Here is a 17,534-nt window from a genome sequence, read left to right as displayed (position 1 = left end):
ATTCCAAGTTGGAACTATTGTGGCTTTTGGACATATTGAAAACCTGATATTTTACCGTGCGCGAATCCTGTCAACGGCAACTCGCGAACGGGGCGCAATAGAAAGTTTGGTGTTGACAGCCCAAAACCACCGGGTGGCGCTCACGGCCAACTTATGACTTTCGCAAGCCTTTGACGATCGGCTTAGCCTGGACTCCCATATTGCAGACTCCTTGAAGTGGTGGAAAGTAAATACAGTATATATGGATATCTGACAATGTTATGAGCCTTTGAAAGTCAGTCCAAGATGGCTGAGGCTCGTGAAAAAGCCCGGCCAACCAGGGATTAAAGGAAGAAACGAATCTCGCTTGCCCAGTGAAAAAAGTCTGTGAAAAACCCCCGTTTTGCGCCGGCTTTCGCTCGGCACCCACTAGTTGTTCAAGCGGAGTCCTTTCAAGCCGTCTCCCGTACAGCAAACCGGCGCAGAGGTCCGCGCGGGCTTCGCCGGGCAGACGAAGGGCCGGCCGCATGTAAGGCAGCCTCTCCTCGGGCACTAGAAGGCCTCTCATTATCCGCTGCGGCTGCACGGCGCGGACGGGCGTCGTCCGAGCGCTGCGCCGGCCTCCGCGGGCTCTCCTCCGCCGGCCGCTCGCGCTTTCCACGCAATCGATTGCGAAATCCCGCGACGGCAAACCAAAAGAGACGCTTCTCCGCCTCCCGTGTTAACCTCCATCCCCGCGCTTTCAATTCGAGCCTTTCAAACGGCGCGCACGGATTTAGGTCCCGGGGTTCTTTGTCTGCACTTTGTCGAGGTGAGGCGCTAGCTCGCTGCCGCTAGGGTGCTCACCTCTCAGATGGCTTTTTGTGCAAAGTTGTGCTTGAACGTGAGCGGGGGGGCGCCGGTCCTTGCAAAACAAGGCCCCAAATCTTTCTGCCGTAGATTTCCGACAAAACAGTGGCGGCGGAAGAAGACGCTATGGAAAGATTGATTCTATCAGCCCGTCTCGACTCGCCACCGGGGGGCATTGTAGTAGTAAACGGCACCAAGCGTGCTACTGTTGTGTCGTTGCAGTATTCTAGCAACCCAGGTGTCGAAAACATGTTAGCGCTGCTCTTATTTCGAAACGCGCAGGCACGTTTAGTTAAGCGATTTTTTTTCTTCGATACATTTCGAGGATGACTGATCTGTCGTCCACATGAGCCGAGCTTTGACACACAGATGCACATTTTTATATGGGACGTATGGGGAGGACAAGGATAAACAACTGCTTGGAGCGCATTCACTGACCACTCGCAATGTGGGAAATCTAATCGTAAACGCGACAAACATATCATTTACGAACATGAACAAAAGAAAACATGAAGAAATGACAAAAGATGAGATTGATTGCGTTTCGCTATAGTTTTGACATTGTTTCCGAAGTGCGTTTTATACATGATAACATAGAAAATACGTGAATTTACCCTGAAAGTAAGGGTGCGTCTAAGACACCGGTGCGTCCCATATTTAGGGAATTGCGTTTTCGAAAAATAAAGATGTGCGGTTTGTGAGTGAAGGAAGGGAAAAGACGAAGCGAGGTTAACTTCTCGCTACCGATGTCGCGAGCGGCGGCAAGCGTGTTGACCGAAGCGTCCTTCTCTTTCCCAGGCGTTCACAAATTTACCAAGAAGCTGCGCAACCCGTATGCGATCGACAATAACGAGCTGCTGGATTTCCTCAAGAGGATGCCGTCCGATGTTCAGAAGGTAAAGGGCCTCGTTTTGCCTTTTCCCTCTAGACGCTTGCATCGTTTGCCGCGGGAGAATTCCCGAGCGTGGCCCCAATGCATCTTCTGCCCGGCTTCGGTTACGAACGCCTTTTTAGAGCCGCCCTTCGGCCCAATTACGACGTTCGCGCGCGTCGCGTCTGGCCTGATATTTGGCCGGCTTTGCGGCCGCGCAAGTATTTTTCACATTCGAGCAGTTCTTTTCGTTAAGATTGTTCTCCGTAGGTTGTCGGCATTGAATCGGCTGCGTCGCTGGCGATATTTCCACTTAAAACGCGGGCTTTGCCGCCTTAATTGAGCACCTTCTCCAACCATCTCGGGCCAAAATAACAGGAGCGCCCCCCGCTGAGTCATGCAAAAAGGAACGTCATGATGAAGAGCTCCTGCCTCCAAGATAATAATGGCATCTTTATTCACTTGGTCCTTAGCAAGATGAGTTTTGCAGAAGTTTTAGCCAAGTCCTAAAATTGCCAACGGGAGGAATTTCGACCCCCTTTTTGATGTTTTTGATGCGTGATATCAAAGGACAAACGTGCAAAGAAAAGCACTAGGAGGCTCAAAACTTGCATGGATCGTCAAAACACCACGACTTTCAAGATGCCGCGCTCCCGTCTCTTCTAAATGCTTGCAAACGGGAGGTTGAGAGCTACGCTCTTCCAATGTCAAATTTAGCCCAAGTTGGTTTCATTTACTGTCATTCCAAATTGGAACAATTGTCAATTTTGGACAAATTGAAAAGCCCATGTTTTATCGTGCATTTCCTCTGAGAAATGTTTGCGGTGACACCCCGCGACCAGCGAATGACATTCGCAAGCCTTCCAATGACTTCAATGATTGGCTTAGCCCGGACTCCCGTAAGCGTCCAAAGTCGTAATACTCTGATTATGACATCATAAATATTCCTAATTCAATTCATTTTTTGCTATTGTCGCATTTTTGTACATAAAGGGGGCGAGCCCTAACTTTTTGGAGCTTTTGACCATGTTCCAAGGTCGATTTCCCTTGCGACGACAGGATGGATACAGGAGCTACGGCACTCTATACTTTAAAAAGTAAGCAGTGTAGCTTCGCCGAAGCCTCGGGGAGGAAGGCAAAAATCCTGACGATGCGGATCCGGGCCAGACCCCGTCACCCTTGATGCGCGCAGTCCCTCGGCAAGAAGGCGGCCAAGCGGCCTGTGATGTGGCCGCGGCCTGCCTCCTTTGAGATTGGGACGGCCCGGTCGGCAAAACAAGGTGGCGGACGCCTTTTTGATTCCGCTTCCTTTTGTCCGTCTTCCTCCCCCGGCGGGAGACCGCGTTTGTTTTTTGTTCTTTTTTCCGGCTTTGAAATGGCGCGCGCGAGGTAACGGGAGTTTGGGGAGAGAAAGTACGCGTTGGAAACGGCGCCGACGTTCTTAAGATTCATCCCGAGTGTCTCTTCTTATTTCTGCGGAATAACCTTAAGATGCTATACCCTGGAGACCCCGTGTAAGAAAGCGCATATTTTGTTTGTGTTGACTTGGAACAATCGACAAGAGGCGGCACAAAGCCTGCAAGCGGACTCCCGTCCTTCTCGCGAATGTGACTTGGCAATTAGCGGCTACAAAGTGCTCCTCAAAGGCGGGACTTGCGACGAGGCGCAAATGAGAAGCATCTGTCGCTTCTGAGCGCGGTTTCATGTTGTGATGCGGCAGCCCGCCGCTTTCTTCCCAACGCTCCCTTCTCCTCTTTCTGATAGCGGCCCGCCCGTCTCATTAGCATAACGTTTCCTTACCTTTATGCTCCCCGCATTTGTCGCCTGCCGTCGCGCTTCAAAAGAAACTTTGGAGCACCTTTTCAGCGCGCCGTCTTGGCGGGATCACGGGAAAAGCGTCCCGCGTTCGCTCGTGTTTTTTCAGCGTCGAGCAAAACTTGATTTGAGAAAGAAGGGCCGGAAATCTGAGCGAGGACCGAGGAAGACGCCGCGCCGCTCGTACGCACAAATCCGACCCTTTTTTCGAAACTGTTGGCTGAGTTGGCTCGGTCCCCTTTTGTCCCCCGGTTCTTGTTTTTTTTTCTTTCGCCAACATCTTCTAGGGTGTAAAATGCTGCTTTAAAACAGGGGTCGCCGTGAACTCTTTCGGCACCGAGCGTGACGGGAAAACGCAAGCCGCTGAAAAATCCGCTCTCGTTTCGGCAGGTGCACTACAGCGCGCTGAAGGCGCCCGGCGGCCTCAACCCGCCACGGAAGAAGAAGTAAGGGATCGGGGGTCCCGCCCAGCCCGCCCGACGAGCGACCGAGCGTTGCCGGCCCGGCCCCGCCGAAGCCGGCGCCCCCGGCCCGCCCCGCCCCGCCCCGCCGTCGCCCTCCGACTCGCGTGTTTACCTCCCCGGCTGACAGCGGGGAGAGGAAGGGGAGCGGGAGGGCAGCCCGCGGCCCCGTCGCTCGCCTGCCGGGAGGTACCAAAAAAAACAAAAACACCACAACGAAGCCACGCCTTGGTCTTTGGACCTCACATAGGATGGAGGAGATGGCTGGCAAATAGCCGCATGCCAAGTCAAAGGCTTCTGCGTGCCGTTCAGTTTGCGTTCAATTCGGCCGTTTTTGCCAATGACTGGCAGGTGGACCGACTTTGCCCGCTAGCCCGGCGCCACGTCGTCTCCATTCGCCTGTTGGAGTCAAATCCGAACGCTCGGATCCACCGAGGCAAAGGAAGGCATCCGCCAATCCGAGACGTGAGGCGACGTCTCCCGAGAGTCGCTCTCGTACGAACGGTGAAACGCGCACGCGTCTTTTTGACAGCCATCTTACTCCGTTAGATAGCCCCTGTTTTTTTTTGTTTTTTGGGGGGGGGGGGGGGTCGCCAAAGTTAATGCCGGACTTAACAACTCATTTAGAATAAACAGCGGCAATGCGTTCCCTGAGCTCCGCGCTCGTAATAACGTTCAAAGGCGACTAACGTATGTGGTGGGGGCAGATCTGCGTTTTGCCACTGCTGGATGTTCTAACAACGCTGACACTATAGTTCATCTCCGCAACTAACTTTTCATACCAGACTGTTATTTAAAAAAAATAAACGTGAAAAAAATCTTCAGTCTTTTGATCATTTTTGCATTCTTTGGCCATTACGTCATCATCGCTCCACCGTTTCTGTCTTTGTAACCGAACCAAACGTGGGGATCTTGTCGCGGCGGGCGTTTTCCACATTTTTGACGGGCGTCCGTCGCGTTCGACCGACCGACTACGAGCAAATATGCCGAACACAGCGGACGGACGCGGCGCCGCTTTCTGTCGCCTTAGAGTTAGTCTTTTGTTTTTCTTGGGTGTCTCGCCCGTCCGGCTTTTTATTTTTTTTATACGTTGCCGCCCCCCCGGCAAAACGGACGCCCGTCGGCGACGGGCTGACAAATTCCCAACGAGCGCCACAAAAACAAGGACGGGCAAGAGCTCCTTTCCCTCGTTGCGCCGCGGCGGGAGGAATGAAATGCTGACGATATAAAATAAACATGGTCGGAGCTGATCCGAGGTCAGGGAAGAGGGGGTTGTTTTTATCTGACGGCCGATCCGGGGGGGCCCGATGGGACGGTGGCCAAAGAGCATCCGTCTGTGCTTTGCGTAGACTTTGATTGGCTCGGGGGGGGACCCCGGCGGAGCCCCGGGCTATCTCTTTTTTGACAGGCTGATAGAGACATCACCGGGCTCTCCCAGGAACCGCCGCCAGGGGTCCGTTTCAAAAGCGAGGGGGAGGTGCGGCCGTGACCCCGCAGCTTCTGACTAGCCCAATCCCCCGCGCGAGCGCAGCGCAAGAGCCAGAGCCGCCTTCGGCCGGTGGCTCCGCGCGGGGCCCCCTTTTGCCCGCGCCGGCCTCTGCCCCATCCGTCTAATCACTGGCCCGGGACGGGACCCGCCGGTCGATGACAGGTGCCGCTTGAACATTTTGATATAGGCGCATTTCTGGACACTCAAAGATGCTTTGCGATATCAATATGGAGATGCTTTACAATGGATGCGTTAGTCATCGGGGGTCTTCTGAATTTTCTTCAGGATGCCCTTAGTATATTTACACACACACATATAGATAGATATATAGACATATATAGATATGTATTAGGGGTGTTCAAAAACGTTTGAATTGGGAATTGGTTATTTGATTCTAGTATACGGAACCATATTGGGAAAACAAACATTTAATGAATACACACCTGTACCGTATTTTCCGCACTAAAAGGCAGATCGTTTTTAACCGTTTTTAAATCAACAAACTATATATTTTAAGGTTTTCGGTTGCAATTTGATTGACGTAAAGTGATTTGCCTGTACTATTTAATTGAATCGTAATATATTCTTTGAAATGGCTTTTGATTGATTTGAACAGTCTTTTATTGTAATAAGGAGGTAGAGTATTTCTTTTCTCAAGATAGTACTTTCCATAAATCGTCTTTATTTTACATTTTTGACGTTTGACTGACTAATGTGAATGTTTTGTTTTGATTCTCTTTAGTACAGCTCCATCTAGTGGATGCCTACCGCAACCCCAGCCGCTAGTGTAACTTCTATTCTATGCGCCTTAGATTGCGGTGCTCCCTATAAATGAAAAGCCCTTGCCCATTGGCTGAATGGGCGCCTCCCATTGGCTGATCGAGAAAAGTGCTGCATGCACCAGCAGGCACTCTTAAACTTGCAGGACATGCCATTGTGTTTGCACTATTGTTTATCAATGTGTTTTTCTCCCAAAGGAGAAAATCAAGTCCCACAATGCATCATGGTCCAAGAATTCAGAGCTGCTCCCTGGATGTTACTTGTTTGCTAATGAACGTTTGGGGCCTGACCATCAAAACTGTGGATTTGAGTGTGTGTGTGTGTGTGTGTTTTTCTCTCGTGGTTGCGTGGTTTGAAATGCATTTGACAATTTGGTGGCAGAAGTCAACGATCAGTTTCTCGTTGAAATCCGCGGACATGTGTTTGGATGTCATCGTATTGCGTATATGATTATGACAACAGCGGGAGCATTTTTTAATTGTTTACGTTTGTGCACGCCACTTCCCTTCTGCAGGTATGCGTGTTTGGAAATGCTGCTTATTGCCAATTATTTTGCGGACCCCGGGGGTGCCTTGACAGCGGTTTGAGAAGCACTGTTTGAAAGCTTCCCCACTAGTTGTGTCACTGATGTCTTCATGCGGCTGTCAAAAAAGGAAGCGCCCGCAGCTGTTGCAGCTAAGCCCCCCCTCCCCCGCCCCACACCCCCTCCAGAGCCTGTCACGCTGCTTGTTTCCATGGCGGTCCTTCAGGCAGCACCACAGGCACTGTGTGTGTGTGTGTGTTTGTGTGTTCGCACCCCTATACAACCTGTTTTGCTCTCCGTGCAGACGTTCCTCTGATGCGGCGCCGCCGGGTGGCCGTCCGACCCGCGAGAGGACGGGACAAGTTCCCCCATGTTGGATGTCTTCATTCGAATGGTCTCACTGTGTCCTTAGTCATAGTTCCGTCCCGGAGGCCACATCCGGGTGGAATCCAAGTGTGGTGTAGTTAGCATTTCACTCATTTGTCAAGGCGCTATGTCTACGTAAACAGGGTTGACTTCCATTCCTTACTTTGAATTGAATGGGGGTAATAGCTGTGTTGTAAGAGTGAAAACACCGCCATCCAGTGGTCGCAGTTATCACTACAGTGCTCAATTGGCTTCACGTTAGCTAAGCACTAGTCAAGGGGGTCAGCTACCCTCATCAAAAAAACGTATTTGAAGAATTTTATTAGTTACTATTTTTATTACTATATGAAAAGACAAGAATTCCCGTCCATGGCACTGAAAGAGTTAAGGGTGAAAATAAATGACGCTTCAGTATGATTCGTGATATCCTCACGAGTGTTGTTCCACTAACATTTTTTGGCCTCCGATACTGATTGTGACAGCCGTGGCCTTCAATTGGCCGTATAAAATCGCTGGCCTTTACAAGCACCTCTCCGAGGGCCTCGCTCATTGAGAAATTCAAGCCGCCCCGTTTTGATGATATTCACAGCGCCCGCGGGCCCGCCGCCGTCGGACCCTGGACGGGAGGCTTGCAGGGCCCCCGACCCCCGAGGGCGGCCAGACGTGAGGTCACGGCCGAGGGAGAGGCCTGCCGCCGCACGTTGATTTCTTTATCTTGTTTATTTTGCAGGAGAACATTCATTCATTCCCAAAGACGGCTATAGACGCCAGGGTACGGCCTGGTAATGAATGAGTTAGTTCTACTTTTTGCTGTACGTCATTGAATATATCGTGAAGAATAGAAATGCATTACTTGCAGTGACAACGGATAAGATGCCATTTTGTGGACGAACATTTCACTCATTCACTGCCAAAGACGGCTATAGACGTGAAGAATACATGACTTTTTTTATTTTGCGTCGTCGAATTGCGGTGGGGGCGGCGAGTCCGACCGCGCGGCCCCAGGAAGCCCAGGTATCGTTAGAAACGAGAGGGCCCGTGCTTTTTGTCGTTCAATATTCATAAGCTTTATGAAGGACACAATTAGGACGCTTCCGTTGGAATCTGCAGATGAATATTTACAGGAAGAGGTGCAAGCGATGGCTCGCCAGCAGGAAGGAAGCAAACGGCAACACGACACAGGACTGGAAGTCATGATTGCTATTAGTCGTACATGATGCATTTGTAATGCATTTGCACCTGGGGGGGTGTATATTTTTCATGTTTGCATGTCGGGCAGTGATTAAAAACAAAGCAACATCGGTGCCAGTTACTCGTGCTGGTTAAATACATTGGTTATATACATGTATATATATATATATATATATATATATATATATATATATATATATATATATATATATATATATATATATATATATATATATATATATATATGGTGCGCAAAACGCCGGTTTACTGGATGTATTTAGTTTTTGTTTTGTTTTTCGGGTGGTGCGCTGTGAGAGTTTTTCTTTTTTTTTTTTAAGGAATATACGCGCCGGAGCTCAATAAAGGTTGTGAAAGAGTGCAATAGGCAAATGAAAAAGAATGTCTAGGGTCCTTTAAGCAAACAGCAAGAGACCAATTAGCGCCTATCTCCATTCAATTTCTCCACGGCCGCTCTGGCAGCAAAGTAGGGGAGGAGGGGGCGAGTTAGGGGCGGGGGGGCGCGAGCCGGGGGTGAGTTCGGAGGAGCGTCGACAGCCGGGAAGGCAGAAAACAAAGCGGTGACGTGAGCGCGCCGGGCCCCTCCGGTGGGCAGCTCCAATTACGGGGCTCCTCGGGCCGCCATCAGTATGCGGCGGGGCGGCCGGCCCGCTCGCCTCCCGCTCGCCTCCCGCTCCCCTCTCCTCCGCTCGCCGCGGGCCATTCAATACCTCGGCTCCGCCGTGGGGCCCGGGGCTCAGGGAGCGCGGCGCCCCCTAACCCCCCCGGATAATTTGGGATTCCTGAGATCCCGCCTTGGCAGAGGCCGACAACAACAACAAGAAAAAAAAGCAAATAAAGCACCTCGGAAAGGAAGGGGTACGGTGGCCTGGCTAATATCCCGAGCCAGATTTATCGAATTCTTGGTTCCTCCGCTTTATTGTTTGCGGACGGTGTTGGGGAGTTTCGCTGCAGCAAAAGTTTGGGGGGGGGCGCGTTTTCAAGTTAGGCCGCAATTTCAAACCCGTTCCGGCTATCTCATACTCATCCGATCCCAAAGACGTCTTTTTACGTTTTTGATCTTATTTTTATTACAATCGGTGCCAGCTACTTTCCCCAAATTGTTCAGGTGTTCGGCTATGCAAAAAGGTTGCTACTAAAGTCGGCAGCAACCTAAATTTAGTTCCTTAGTACTTTATTCCCTGATTAATTACTTTAGTAGCTAATGCAATTGATTGGACTCTTAATAATTTAAGTAATTACTTTTCTTAGTTGCCTAAATTACTAAATGTATTTAGTAGTTCAGTAATGGATCAGCATTGGATCACTTTAGTACTCAAGTACCTCAAGTAATTGATTGCTTTGATACCTATTAGTCAAGGCCAGGTACTTTTCTTTTTTTAATTCCAAGTTGTAAATGAGTTAATCACTTTAAGTAACTAAGACAAGTAATTGATAACTTAATGAAAGACCAATCCATTCCATTAGCTGCTAAAGTACTAAAGTTTTCCATTTAGGTTAGTGATGTAATCGCTGACTTTGGTAGCAGCCTCTTTACGCAGCTTGAAGAGTTTGGAACAATTCCAAGTAGCCGGCACTGATTGTAACTCTTCTGAAAACGTATAAATGCGTCTTTGGGATCGAATGAGTTTAAAGAAAAGCATCTTGACAAGCATTCAGCCAATATGACAGCGAACAAGGCGAGAACTTGCCCTCCGTTGGCGAAGCTTCGCGCAAGTGCAAAAAGAAGTGAAATCGGTAGCCTCTCCTTTTGCTATTGTTAGTTTGTCATTTGAAACGCGGCCTTGATCTCGGAGTCTGCGGCCCAGATGATGGTTCCGCTGTGATAATGTCAGGCGACGTACCTGATGTATGTCATACGTAGCGCGATGTCACGGGCGAGCTGAGGTAATCCACTTGGAGCCATTAAGAGGCCCCCTTCTTTCTTCCGCGTGCACGTTCAAGGCTGTCATGAAGGAGCGCTTCGCAACGCTCCAAATATTCTCCATATGTAAGAAAGCGCACGCAACACGCGGGGAGGAGGAATGTGACACGCCGGTAAAGTATCATCTGCTGTAATGCCTTACGACAATGGAAGATTAATGAGGGCGCGTCCAACGGCGCTAAAAGCGCCACCTGCTCCTCTAATCGTTCTCATACGCCGACCGCGCGCTAACCCGCGACCGCGCCTCGGCCTCCGGCGCCCTGCAAAGGCCGCCCCGGCCGATACCTTTTCTAACGCGCCCCGCGTGTTTTGCGCTCTGCTTCTTCTCATTGGCGACCGCCGGCTGACCCGGCGCCGGTCGCACGCCCTCCGCTTTCATTGAGCGCTCAGTGCAGAGACGGATCAAAGCCAACGCCGCTTGGAAAGTCTTCAGACCCTCGCTTTCCATGTCGCCAATTAGATATCGCAAAAACTTTCCCAAATTCCAGATATTGGAAGTAGCTCCACCCCCGCGTTTTACTGCAATTTTACAAGTAGTTTTACTTATGAAATTGATTCCTTCCAGAAGTCATTTTCTAACGTGAATCTCGTAACGCGAATTCGCCGAATGGCGGGCAATCCCGCCATGTCAGTTAGCTAATGCCTGTAAAATCCCGGGTAAAAACATCAAAATTGTACACACATATTAAAAATTGGTATCAAAATAGTATACTGAGTGCTACGTGTATATAATATACGTGTAGACGATGAGAAAACATCATAAATAAAAAATACATAAAGGACCTTTGAGTGGCGCTCGTTATGCCCATATTCCCTAGTAAGGGTAGCCTGGGCGAGGCCGGCTTCGTATTTCTTGATTATCTCCAGCTTCGTTAATAAATCAAATGAATCATCTTATTTCACTCTTTAACATCACTGGCCGTCTTGGGAGCCATGGCTAACCAAAAAATGTTGGAATTCAGCACTACAACGCACAAGAAGTACACTATTGAAAGCACTGTCAAACGAGACCAAGTTTTTAGGCAGCCATCTTTGGAACCCCGTGCGCCGAGCGATATCATACCAGCGTCTTCATGACCCCGTGACGCCGACCGATAGTAGAGCAGTAGCAATAGCGGACCAGCGTTGCAGTGACGTAAGTGGTGACGCATGTATAGATGGATGAGCGCGCACTGACCGCCATGTTGGATGTGTCGTAAAGCGAAGGAAATGGTGCTTTATATGAATATACGGTATATACATACATACAAACACTGAGGCCATAAGTCACGTAGCAACATCCGGAAAAAAGGAAGACGAAAAGCGTACTCCAGTCCGTCGTCCTCTCCCCAGAGCTTATTTAGCAGCCAGATTCACCGGCAAAACCTTTGAGTAACTTTTGAGGCCAAAAGCAGTCACTCCACAAATTCCGCACAATACGTAATCATTCCCTTTCCACTTTCATCATATTTTCAGCGCGCCATCAGGAGCTTTACATGGGAAACGGCCGCCCATGAGGGGAAAAGGCTTCCCTCTCTTTGTGCAAATCAAAAAGACAGAAGCGGACTTATTTCATTTTATTAGCGTGTGATTCTTCTCCGTTGACCTGCGGGGCACAGCCGCGCACACGGGCACGGCGCGCGGGATAATAACATCATCAAGGACAAAATGTAATGGCGGGGGGAGGGGGGGGGGGGGGCGCACCTCTTTAAACTTGTGTCTCATCTAGTCGACAGGCCGGGGAGAGGTGCCGGCAGCTATTCAGCGGAGAGCGAGAAAGCAGGTCACGGGAGTCATGGCCGCTAAGAGCCGGCGTGCTAGAGAGCGCCGCTGACAGCCTTCCTTCCGCGAGGCCGCGCTCTCAACCCGCTGCCCCGCCCCCAAATTTGGGCCGCCGAAACGTATCCTTGTGACAAAAGCTCGAAGAGATGCGCCCGTCTCGCGACGCTACCTTAGCAGATTTGCGGCGCTTCGCCTTGCCGTTTCTTGGGCCGGGTGCCGATACCATCGCCCCATCCAGTTCTCAACGAGTTTCCCGAATTTTGCCTCACCCGTTTGTCTCAAATTTGATGAGCGTCAGGAAAAGTCCATTTGTTTTTTCTTCTTTTAGGGAATCGCCACAGTCTCCGAGGGCTTCAATGAAGTCACACGCAGCATCGCAAATACATTGAACCGGAAGAGGAAGGCGGAAGTCAAAATAAGAAACCTTCAGACGGTAGCGTGGGTGGGAGGAGCCTCCCGGGCTCAACGGGTTGCACTCGATGCCGAGTGCTCGAAATAAGGCGTTGTCCCATATTAAGCAGGAAGTGTCCAGTGCAAAAATGCCTTGACGGCAGGCGGCGATATTAAAAAAAAATGTTTTTCAACCTGGCAATTTTTCAACGCTTTAGGCCTGAGGTGTCAAACTCATGAATGATCATGCTTGCAGTGAGAGTTTATGTCGACGATAACTGCAAAGTCAAATCGATTCAAAGGCTGACATCAGAGGCCAGTAAAAAGTGTTCCCAAGGGATATTGGAAAAAAATGCTAGTTGGTAATCAAAATCTTTCAAAAAGTAAAGACGACTCGCCAAATTGTTACTGTAGCTACGACCTTCAGATCGGGCCACAGAGATGGACGTGAACGGGCCCGATCCGGCCCCCGGGCCCCGAAATTAACACCGATGCCATTGCCATGCCATGCCAGCATTGAAGGATGGATTTCCTCGCATTTTTTCACTTTTTTTTTTTTATCAGTATGAAACTTGGCTCTCATGGTCTACCTACATGTGACCATGTTTGACTTTTTGACTTATTTTACTCCTGACGAGCAAAACGCCCCACACAGTGACACACACACATGAGTGTCACTGACTTTACAGGGCAACAATTTCGACTGAAAAGTGTTTATTGGATAGTAGCGTTTGTCTTATTTTGGAGAAATCATCCTGATCTGCAGGCCTTCCAGTGGGGTCTCCAACCCCCCCCCACCGCACACACACACGCACGCACACACACAGAAACACACACGCGCAGCGGGCGGCCACTCGTCACACCCGGCCAGGAAATGGACAGGCACTTTGGGGAAATCCAATTGGCTTGTCGCGGGCCGTGGGAAAAGATTGAATCATGAAGACATTTGAGGTGATTTAATGGCGTTAACATGCGCCGACCAAGCGCGCCTTTAAAGCTACGCGCGCTTTTCCTCCCGATTGAGTTGCCCGTAAAATCAGTCACTTCTCCACAGTCTCTTTGACTTGCCAGAAATGGATGGGCATTATCAGGACTTGTGAAAGTCATCCCTTTCTACACAAACCGCTGATGGATTTCACTTTTAACAGCCACTTTAACGCCACTGGATCTGCCGGGTTTTTTTTCCCCTTTTCCCGCCTCCGGTTCCGCCGCCATCATCTGAGGCCGGCCGACTGGAAAACGCTCCTCAAAGCCGAACGCAAGCGAGCCCGACCGCGGGCAAAAAGTACATTTGAACCCTTGGCTGTCCGGAGATTTTTCGCTCACCTGGCCTTGTTATCGCCCAACTGACTTTGAATGGGTTTTTTGTCAACCGCGAGTTCATAGCAAGACTTTTGCATGATGGGAGTCCAGGCTAAGCCAATCAACAAAGTCATTGAAAGGCTTGCAAAAGTCATAAGTTGTGCCTCAATATACTACTGAGACTAAAATGTTACTCATAAATGTCACCCCATAAAATCCAGTGGTTTTGGGGCGTCAACACAAAAAATTTGATTGCACCCCGTTCGTAAGTTAAGCGCTAACCCAACGCAGGAAACTGAAAATTACCGTGGGGCGCAAGCAAAAGTCATCATCATCATCTTCAGAGTCTGTTTGATAGTTCATATTTCAACTTCAACCCGACTTGTCACGTCACAGTTTTGGTTATTTTATTATTACGCATACTAAATAGCATTCCAGTAAATTGTATTTCAGTTTTTCATTTTTAGGGCAAAAATTCAAATGATATATGACATATTCATCGAGATTTGTTGTAAATGAGCAGCGAGCGACTCCAAAATACTGGGTCGATTTTGATAACTGAATAATAAAGAAAACAAATGTGATGCAATAGTAACTTCCCCAGCACCCTGTATTTGTGAGATTTTAAACGCTTTAATTACAATTCATTGAATGCGGAACTAATGTCAGTGCACGCGTTTATGGTACGCCCAATACACAGACTGACACAATAATAGAAGAAGAATTGACCGCGTTGTTATTGGCTGATAGATGGTTTATATATGATGGGAACACTGGTAAAAGCGTATACTGTATTTGTTATTATTATTATTATTATTATTATTATTATTATTATTATTATTATTATTATTATTATTATTATTATTATTATTATTATTATTATTGTTATTGTTATTATCATTATTGTTGTTGTTGTTGTTATTTTTACTATTATTATAGAACAATTGAGTCAGTCTTTACGGTATGTTCCCGGCTCTGCGACAAAAACAGATCTGTCAACTTTGTCTTTCCGCTTCTTCCGACACCATTACCTTCAATAGTCGATTCCATGCGGTAAAATAGCATATTTTATTTTTAATTCAATTTCAGAAAAGGGATCACGTGTTCACCGTTCACTTTCCGAGACAACGCTAACGTTTTGAAACAATCGGGGGCGTTTTGGAAGGCCAAATGGAACAGTCACTTCACGTGACACCGTCGTCACTAGGAACTATGCAAAAAGGTTTTACTTTTTACACTTTACCGAAACGCTTCAGCGGTTCGACACAGTGTTATGTGCAATATACTTGTTTGAGCGCTAGATGGCGGTATGCAACAAAGAGGCGTAATCCGTCAACAAGAGAAGAAGAGGAACAACGTCTTCCAGCGTCAAGTTTGATTTCATGGGCCTGACGTCGATAAACATTTTGGATAGCTCAACGTTACTCAAATCGCGTACTGTCACGAAGATAACTCAAGACTCGACACAGGTAGGAGGCTTTATTTTTCTTTTTCTTCTTCTTTAAAAACTGTTCTGTAATGCTATGGGCAGCACGAGCAAAACAAAATGTTGGGAAAGTTGCCCTTGACCATTATTCGTGGCTGCTTGGAAAATGTGCTCCGGTAAAGTGACTTGTCTTCCAATTATACCATTCTGTTTTGAGAGGGAAAAAACTGCCTTGAAATGGTACTTTTGCGTTGTTCATTTCTATCCAGTGATTTTTTTTTCTTTTCATATATTTTGACTGTTTTTATTTGATAACTTCTGGTATGGGACCCCCCCCCCCCCCCCCCTTATAATACAGTATTTGCTTCCGTGTCTTATTATTTCATTCACTTGTCCAGTAAACGCTATTGAAAATTAAATTGTTTTTTGAAATAACGTTAAATAATTAAATTACAATGTGATGTTAAATTACAATTTAATTAAATTACAATGTGATGACCACATTTTCGAATCCCACTAGAATTATCACCCCCCACACAAAAACTATTTTGAGAAGTATGTTCAATCTGTGTCGAAGGGATGATGTAGCTGTTACAAGGCAGTATGAACATTTTTTTTAAAATACAAACCAAAATGCCCCCCCCTCCCAAAAAAACTTGTGTTTTGTACGAACCATGTACGATTCTCTGTGTAAATATCTGATGTTACAACCTGTAGCTTATACATGACAAAATATTTTTTGTGTTCAATTTTTGTCGGTGCGGCTTATAGTTGTTGCTTGAGGTTAGCGCTATTTTAACCCTATGGGAATTTTTGAACCCACTTGAGCTTTTAGATGTTTTTAATGTGTGATTTCAAAGGGAAAGAAAAAAAAACACCAGGAGGCTATAATATTGGATAGATTATCAAAACATATCAACTTTCAATGTGCCATCCTGCCGTCCCTTCTAAATGCTTGCAAACAGGATGTCGAGTGGTGTTAAATTTAGCCCATGTCGGCTTATTTACTGCCATTAAAAATTGGAAATATTGACTTCATTGAGTGGCTTAGCCTGGCTCCCATAATGCAGAGTTCTTGCTATGCATTGTAGGACTTGTAGATGACAAAAGGCTTCGACCCAAGAACTGAATGTTACAGGAAAGCTTTTATTTTGCTGCATATTTTATTTCATGCAACGCATAACATAACATCTGCATATTTCTGTCTGCGAAATCAGCAGCATTGAAGAGCTGTTAAAAAAAAAAAAAATCTCACAAAATGAAGAATCTTCAATGAAACGCGTATGGATAGAGCTGGTGCCACTGAACATTTAGAGGGGCTGAAAGTAAAAATATATTGGGTGATGGATGAGTGAAAAATCGATCTGTTAGTGGGCGTCAGACAACGATTAAAAAATAATAATAATAAAATCGATCAATCGGCCCGCTTGATAATCGGTCCATCCCCGAGACAAACGCAATGGAGCGCTGGAATAATTGCGTCATTCTAAGGTGAATCTGCGCTCTTCCTATACGGAGGATTTCCCAACGCGATAAGTGCTCCTCCTTCATCCCCGGCGAAGTCGTGGAGTCGGCGCGGCGAACACTTGGCCGCTGATGAGCTGACCACATCCTCGGAATACTTCACAAGACAAATAATTGAAGTCCTCGACAAGGCCCCTTGATGGAGCAAAATTGCTCCTCCAGCCAGCACTTCTGCTTCCTTGCTTTGTTCTCGCCGCGCAACAACAGCAAGCGAGCGGCGGCAAATGAGGAGGCACCAAACGCACCTCGCAGCAATGATAACACATAAGAGCGCCGGCGCTTGCTCGCTTGCATTTACGCCCCCGGCTCGGCTCATTTGCGGCCATTAGAGGCGGCCCCGCCGTGTTGTACAAATAGTAATAAAGAAGCCTTCAAAAGAGATATGTGATCTTAAAAGAGTTGTTTTATCCTGGCGCTCGGCGACTGATGCCACCATCGGCAGTTAGCGGCAATCAAGGCGAGCCGAGGTGGCCCGGGCGGATATTTTTTTGCTCAATAGGTGGCACTGTGCCCCCACACAATGAAAGTCTTTGCAGAGGACGCTTGAGGACTGGATTTAATTAGACAGAAACAGATACTCACATGTTCATTTCTCTGCAGTCTTCTGTACGGGAAGGGAGGAAAAGGACGGGGGGAAAAAACCCGCGCGCACACTTTCCGCTCCGATGGCGAGCGCGCTGGAAAAAGGCCAAGTGTTAGGACCCCGCTTCGCACCACCCGGAGGCGGCCGTTACCGCAGGTAGAGCTGTCAAAATAGTTGGGGGGAGGGGGTAGTAAAAAGTAAGTCTTGAAGACCACACCCTGGCAACTTCAACAAAGAAAACGCTCAGGCCACCCACCCACCTTTTCTTGGCGCTCACCTTTT

The 17,534-nt window shown here is 48.0% G+C and overlaps 1 protein-coding gene and 1 long non-coding RNA gene across 12 annotated transcripts in view; both read left to right on the top strand.

Annotated features, from left to right (window-relative positions):
* Positions 1 to 4,799, top strand: part of LOC148422997 (multiple C2 and transmembrane domain-containing protein 2-like) — a 39,972-nt gene extending 35,173 nt beyond the window's left edge. For 5 of the 8 annotated variants that reach the window (XM_088417025.1, XM_088417027.1, XM_088417026.1 and 2 more), the window contains one exon: positions 3,905 to 4,799. In XM_088417025.1, coding sequence (XP_088273151.1) covers positions 3,905 to 4,524 — 620 coding nt within the window. In that variant the 3' untranslated portion in view covers positions 4,525 to 4,799. Of the gene's footprint in view, positions 1 to 1,626; positions 1,725 to 3,904 lie in introns of all 8 variants that reach the window. The other 3 variants (XM_088417029.1, XM_088417028.1, XM_088417031.1) reach the window with 2 other exon arrangements.
* Positions 4,800 to 14,437: 9,638 nt separating this feature from the next.
* The window catches only part of LOC148422996 (uncharacterized), a 167,933-nt gene continuing 164,836 nt past the window's right edge, over positions 14,438 to 17,534 (top strand). For all 4 annotated transcript variants that reach the window (XR_015865788.1, XR_015865789.1, XR_015865787.1 and 1 more), the window contains exons 1-3: positions 14,438 to 14,495; positions 14,809 to 14,941; positions 15,021 to 15,188. This is a non-coding gene — a long non-coding RNA (uncharacterized LOC148422996). The remainder of the gene's footprint in view (positions 14,496 to 14,808; positions 14,942 to 15,020; positions 15,189 to 17,534) is intronic.

This window comes from Hippichthys cyanospilos, chromosome 6 (assembly GCF_059441005.1).
Source record: "Hippichthys cyanospilos isolate Australia breed blue-spotted pipefish chromosome 6, RoL_Hcya_1.0, whole genome shotgun sequence".
Taxonomy (NCBI): Eukaryota; Metazoa; Chordata; class Actinopteri; order Syngnathiformes; family Syngnathidae; genus Hippichthys; species Hippichthys cyanospilos.
The sequence above is the reverse complement of the archived record's forward strand: the minus strand, read 5'-3'. Positions and strand labels throughout refer to the sequence as shown.